General features: G+C 33.0%; 1 protein-coding gene across 2 annotated transcripts; it reads right to left on the bottom strand.

Annotated features, from left to right (window-relative positions):
* Positions 1-299: 299 nt before the first annotated feature.
* On the bottom strand, positions 300-4,756 carry LOC140875451 (mitochondrial ATP-independent inner membrane protease subunit 2-like). 2 transcript variants are annotated; one of them, XR_012148452.1, is made up of 6 exons: positions 4,652-4,756; positions 3,101-3,273; positions 1,907-2,090; positions 1,094-1,200; positions 852-996; positions 300-428 (listed from the first exon to the last, which is right to left on the bottom strand). XR_012148452.1 is itself a non-coding variant. In XM_073279136.1 (5 exons), exons 1-5 carry the CDS (start codon positions 4,721-4,723, stop codon positions 915-917), a joined length of 618 nt encoding a protein of 205 aa, XP_073135237.1. In that variant the 5' UTR covers positions 4,724-4,756; the 3' UTR covers positions 442-914. The 2 variants fall into 2 exon arrangements, 1 of the variants encoding a protein (XP_073135237.1); XM_073279136.1 differs by lacking the exon at positions 300-428 and having other exon boundaries at positions 442-996.
* Positions 4,757-7,288: the final 2,532 nt, after the last annotated feature.

Raw genomic sequence — 7,288 nt, 5'->3', positions numbered from 1 at the left:
ATAATAATACATTGTTGATGGCGTGAGTACCAAAAATTTAGATAATTAAAAGAGATTAATGTTATATAGGTTAAAATATTATTATCATTTACTAAAAATAAGTTTCGAAAGAAGTTTTCTCCAAACCTTAAAATTTTAGCTTGTTAACTTTACATTTTTATTCCAAACACTCCTTGATTTTGCTTCTCACGCGCTTCTTTATAATCTCCAAAAAAATCACTTCAAAATAAACAAAAACTTTTTCAAACACTCTCTTAGTGCGATTTACCTCATTAGCCTTGTTTGCAATCCACTACAATAATATGGAGATTTTGTTTATCAAAAGAATGATTTCAGATCCATCATCATACAAAAAACAAAACAAAACGCAACGCCACATAGGCTACAAGGTGGTCTTCTCCATAAGCATTATCCTCAACAAGCAATATCTGCCATTCTCAACAAGTTTTTATCAGAGTTCCACATTCTCAAACTATATCCTTAAATTGAGATGTCATGTCAAGCATGACTTTTTTCCCCTTTAGTCGAGGAAGTGCTTGTTACAATAAAATCTCGAACCTAAGACCTCGTTAAAAACTTAAGAATAGAGTATAAGAAATCGACTTATGAATATAAGGTATCACTTTATCACCTATTTTATGAAATGTGAAGTTTTGCGAATTGGCTTAATTGTAAGCTCAGACACTTAATCTGACACATGCTTCTTCTTATCCTTTATTTATTTATATTTTAAATTCTACTTCAAAGAGATCCAAAAATTTTGATTCAACAAAATTATCGTCAGGTAAACCATTGTCCTTGAAATGAGATCGTTTTTCAAAAAAATAAAATGTTACTCTTAATCAACTTACACTCGAAAAGGGTCTATGAAGAAAAATGGAGACGGACGGAGAGTTTTCTTCATGATTCGTAGTCTATGCTTTATGATTTCTCGCCATTTCATCGACATCAAGTTCGACTTCAAGGACCGGTGAATCCTTCCTCGTACTGAAATTACTGAAAAATAACATTACAGTTCGATCACCATTTCAAACATGCAAAAAGAAATGTAAGAATGTTTTGACAAATGTTAGTACAGATGAAAATGGTTTACCTATTTTTTACAGGGCCATGATCAACTGCGCTTCTTAAGCAATATATGACCCTACCAACTATGTCTGCCATCGTTACCGGACCAAATGTTCGACTATCGTAGGCTTCCTGTCAGGCCAAAAAGTGGGAATTTCAGATAAACATGAATGGACTCAGAGGGAATCAGAGTTCCCCTTCATATTAAGAAATTTCAAAATTTTAATAAAATAATTTTCAAGAAATGTGAGTTCGATGTCATCCTAGCCCCAAACCAAAAACAGATTTACCAAGTCACCGGTCTCTACTGAAATCCTAGATCCAGCTCAGCATCTACAGCCTCATTATTACACAACTATGTTTAATTTAACAATCTCGACTTCATAGAAAAACCATCATTAAACTTAGTTCCTGATGTTGAAAAAATGTCGTTTGTATTAAGAGTTCAAAGGAAATTGAGTTGAGCAATGGTGCAACATGGACATGGATGCACAAGAAGGAATTTAGGCATGGTGAAGTTCAAAATTATCACCCTCATTACGTTAGGACAAGTGTTTCCTAATATCAGTAGCAAGTGCATCAAATAATGGTAGCAATTAAATATAAAAGTGTGTCCTTTATTCATTCTCACTTCCAAAGATGTTGGCAGAAATATACTGTGCCTAACACTTAATATTCTTCACGTGCTCCTTCAGAGAGGCTTGCATTAGGCTTCCACAACCATCAGCATACACACTTGTTTACGCTCCCAACATTTTTAAGTGCAAAGCATGAGAGAATGTTAAGACCCCTTTATATTCGTTCTAAGGAAAGTATCATTTGAGTCAGAAGCGTATACCTTGGGCTTCACGTTTTCATTGTCAGCCAAAACCCAACACTGATCCTTTTCGAGAACAAAAGGCTCATCCTTCGCATCAGTGGAAGCCATTTCATAGCCTTCAATAGCAGCTAACCTCCTGACAAGATACTTTTCCGAGTCTGTAGGGTCCTTCAAGACAACTACGTCTCCGACATAAACTCGCCTGTCACAAGAGCAGTTTCATCAGGGACTTCTTTTGAAAATATTATATTTGCACTGTAGCATTAGGTGATAAATCTTTTCGTAGACACTAATTCTTCCATCTACACATGATTATGAATTGAGATTATTCAATCATAAGCATATTAAGCAGGCAATTGGCAATTATTTTTCCAGATCATATTACTGAAAGGTACGACACAGTGGTAGCATATTTGTTAACATGCCTCATGTCACCCCCCCCAAAAATTATATTTAGTGCCAATCCCAGAAACAAATTTGCCGTGGCATATTACTTAATCATGATAAAATAATATTCATCGAGAAGATCCAACAAACTTTATTTAAGAACATGTAACTTAACAGGGTTTAAACCGAATAGCATAAGAGCATGAATTAGCATCATATATTACTAACATATGAAATGCTTCACGTGACCAACCAAAATTCAATTCACAGCAATACCAGAAAAAGAACTCTTCATGTCACTTAATCATGAAAAAATAACATTCATCGTGAAGATCCAACAAACTTCATGTAAGAACATGGAACTAGGTTCAAACCAAAGAATACCATTATTGGGTTATTAAGGCAAACCAGTCGATACTCAAGTTTGAAATAAAAATATTAGCTAGGAGTCGAGGTTGAAGAAAAGAAAAACACAGGAAAAATGTCAATGCAATCATGACTAACGGCGAAGATTACGCAGCTTAAGTGTAATTTACCCATTCACAAACTTGAATATCAATGACAAGAGGTTGGAACAGAATTTAGACCAAACATATTTGAAATCTTAACAAGCACTGACGGGAAATTTTGGTAGCCATTAATAGATTCCAATGCTTGTGTAACATTTTATGCAAATGAAAAACATTCTAGAAAATCAAAACTTGTTAGAAAATGAGCTTATATTTATCACTAAAAGTGTATACACGTAAAAACTTCAAATCAACCCTTTCCGCCATGTAAGCCAATCAAGGTAATAACATTGGTGTTGTGATATGAAAAACATACATCGGATCCGCAGCTGGAATTTTCCTAACAAGCAGTGTTCCACCCTGAGTCCCTATAGTTGGGGCCATTTCATCTCCCTTGTTCCAGTGCAAGAATGTCAACTTTCCTTGGAATACATTCTTCCACACGGTATCAAATACTTCACGATCTGTAATTTTACCTTGGTTATATGTCTGCAACCACGTAAAAGTTTTCTGAGGCCAGGTGTTTAGAAAATCCCCAAAAAACCGTACTCATTCAGGACATGAAAATATAATTATATTTACAGGTACAGCCAAATATAGCAAATAACCAATACCAGAGAAAGGTGATCATAGATACTGAGGTAAACAATTCCCGCTTGTGCCTCTGGAAAATACTCATAAAAGATCCTGCTAACATGAACGAGAAAAAAATCCTATTTGGTATAACACGGAGTTCTGAGAACAAGGTCAAACAAACCAAAATCCAAGCTTCTCTATTATGTACCTGAGAGAGGCAAATGATGAGAACATTCAAACCTAAGGCAAACAAGAGAAACAAAAACTATTCCCCCAATATGGCCTGTCATAGCAATATTAACTGCTGCTAATAGATGAAAGCATTGCGCCATTGTGTAATAGTAGTACCCATGATTAAACTATTAACGGACATGCAGGTATTCATAACATTAGACATGCCGGCTTAGCTTCCGAACGTGTTAGAACTTAGAAGTCATGCAACTCAATTTTTTTGTAAAGGAGTAGAGATGAATAAACCATGTTCTTGTCCGGACACATGATTCTAAAAGTGGGGACAAAATTATAAATGAAAAGATCAAAGAAAATAATGCATCCAAACAAATCCTCTTTCATTCAAAGGCATTTCCTTTTTTACCTTTTCTTTGTCAAAAACTCTAAAGAAAGTCAACACCCTCTGAATCAATGACGGGAGGAGAAAAGCAAGTGTGACAAAGGAAGGTGAAAACTATCACAATCTAAGACTTTCCACTCGCATATTCAAGTCAGGGAAAATTACAATACTGTACGCTGTAATTAATCAAACAAAACTCTACAATCCAACTAATGGATGATTATGGAGGGAGGGAAAAACATAAAAACAAGATAAAGAAGTAAAAGAAGCATTTTCTTTCATGCTCATTTGCAGCACTTTCATGAAGATTTTGCATCCAAGTATCAAGAACAATTACATTTTATTTTCCCTTTTGCTTAGCAATTTCTAACTTCGAAAACTATATATAGCTATTCCAAATCTAACAAAATCAAGAATCTAGCTCAAAGCATTCTGCACCAATTTTTCTGAACACAAACAATAGCCCATTTCTCACGTTGAAAAAGGCACCTTCTGAATAGAATATACAAATGGATACAATCATACAAAGATTCAATATTTACACAATTTTCGAGAAACCCACCATTTCCCTTGCGCAAATATTAGAACTAGACCCCCACAATCTTCTTAAAACCCTTTTATACAGCAGCATAAAAATTGAACTAAAACGATTTAACGGAAAAATTCCACCAGCCAAGAATCAGGAAACAACACAAGCAAGAATCGAAAGATGGGACTGACCTTATAGCTGAGAGAGGCGGAGTACTCGAGTTTGCTGGCAATGTAGCGCAACCAGGTTGAAGGCGAAACCATTGCAGAGTCGCGGATTTAAGTTTTTAGCATTCCTGTTCTCTCTTATCGATGATATTTTTCTCTATTATATATTTTGTTATTTATTTATTTATTTTTATTATTATAATAATAAAAAATCTTACTTGTAAATTATAATGCTATTCATTATTTCTTATAAAGATATAAGACATTGTTTAAGGAGAAATTATCAATAAATTATTAATAGAAACTTGAATTTTGCTTTCAGTTCTCACGTCAGAAACTTTTTGTTCAAACTCTTTGACAAAACTGTCATTTGTCTGAGCTCTTTAATTGAGATAAACTACAAAATTAACTTCAAACATTCTGAAAATTGTATTTTTTTTATTTTTTAAAACAAAAAACTTTTATTTAATGTATATTTTTTTATAAAATGAGCGTTGTTCCCAATAAAAAGAAATAAAGGAAAAAAACCTCAATCGCACTTGAACTACTCATTTAAAAGAATGATTCAACTATGTTACAAGGTTTCACATTGAAATATTAAACTAACAAATAGCAATTTATAAACTCATAAGGTATTTTTAGTGATGATATTCTTAAAAATAATGAATAAACAGCAAAAGAGTTTGAAGGTTTTCGCGGCGAAGCTCCTTGAATACTCAAGTTAGTAAATATTTAAGCTGCACAATTCATAAGAAAAATTACTTGTATTGTATGTCTGATATGTATGTGTATTTTTATTACCAGGGAGAGAAAATCCTTGTTTTTAGCATTAAATCAGTGATAATTTTGAATGTTAAATTTCTTTCTTCACGTATATTCATAAATATCCATCTTTAAATGCACTCTTAATACAATACTACAATGTTGTTAGGATAAATATCTCATCTCCCCACACTGAACACATTTATGTCAATTTCACTTTGTTAAGATAAATCTCTAGTTTTTTTTACTTTTTACAACAAAAGTGAAGTGAATGAACAAAAATACCCAAAATGCACGCTTCGAATGAACAAATGTAGAGACAAAATCTAATTTTTTTTTGTAGGAACCGTAATTGATTTAGTGTACGTTAAATAATTTAAAATAAAAAATTAATTTAAAAAATAATACTATAAAATGTATGTATACACATCATAGCTTCACTTACTGATTTTTTGGGTCCTTTTTTGCTTCCATTCCATGCCTTTTTGTGTGAATCTAACCAATGGCAGATTTGCGCTTTGAAAAAGAATAAAATATGGCCCAGCACAATGTGAGTTAATTCCCAAATTAACGTTTGTATGATTGTATCAAAAGGTGGTGGTCGATCCCACACCCTTTGTTTTAACAACCTCTATACTAGTTAATTTAGTGAAGTTTTTTTTTTCGAAAAAATAAATGAAAAATTAAATCAATTGTATGACTTCATACATCTTAGAGAGGATCCTTCGGTCTGGACGAAAATATATTGTTAGGTTGGCTTACATATTAGATAAGTCCATTCAACTTGGGAGAAATCTCGTGCATCAAATGGTTGGTTTTTGGTCTTGCAATCAAAGTTATGGACGAAATAAATACCCACAATCGAATACATCTTTAGAACATTATCATAAGAATAGGATCGAATTACGACAAAATGACATCACAATCATACTACCGAGTCAAGACATCTTATGCGAGGCTTATAGGGTTCTGTTGATACTAGCATTGTTCATGTGCTAAATTTGACAGATTTTTTTTTTTTGCATGATAAATAAACATCTCCTATGCAAAAAAAAAATAAAAAAAATGAACCATTGAATCCACATTCAAATAATGCTCGAATGAGATAGCTTCAAGAGATCCGGCTTATAGATCATAAATGCCATTATCCCATTGGGTACGCCATTACAATTAAGTGCGATGTTCTTGGCCAAATAAGGGGAGGAATGCCTAAAGGTTTGTCCGGGCATTTTTCGCCTTTTATAAGCTTATACACTTTGATTTTCAACAAATATTTACCTTTTATGTTATGTTGGATTATAATTTAGGAGGTGTTCTATTTCAACTAGCTTGTTTATAATTAGGTGAGTTTTAATATTTGAGACTGTTGTAAAAAAGTAAAAATTTATGCTAAAAAGTAAAAACTCCAAAACTCAAAATATATCAAACTCTACACTTTATAATATTTTTCTCTCAACTCAATTGTATTTTTCATCACAAATGAAGACCTGTTTATAGATCCACATTTGAGATTAGTCCAAAAATTAAAACATCATCATCTACATCATCACACACTAATTTTCCACATTTTACAACTCAATATTCAACATTCAACATTCAATATTCAATATTCAACATAATAATAATAATATTATTATTCAACACTCCCCCTTGTGATGATGATCGTGATATGATGGCTGTCTTCATTACGTGTTTTATACTGCCTCGTTAAAAACCTTACTAGGAAAAACTCAGTGGGATAAAAACCATAGTAAGGAAAAAAGAGTGCAGCCACGTAAACTCTCCCTCATGTTAACATGAGTGATTCTTCACATATTCCGTAGATTACGCATCCCAATGTTGTATATATGCTTTCTGAATATCGTCGTGGGAAGTGTCTTTGTGAAGAGATCTGATGAG

This window comes from Henckelia pumila, chromosome 1, assembly GCF_033568475.1.
Source record: "Henckelia pumila isolate YLH828 chromosome 1, ASM3356847v2, whole genome shotgun sequence".
Taxonomy (NCBI): domain Eukaryota; kingdom Viridiplantae; phylum Streptophyta; class Magnoliopsida; order Lamiales; family Gesneriaceae; genus Henckelia; species Henckelia pumila.
This window is presented reverse-complemented; position numbering and strand designations above follow the sequence as displayed.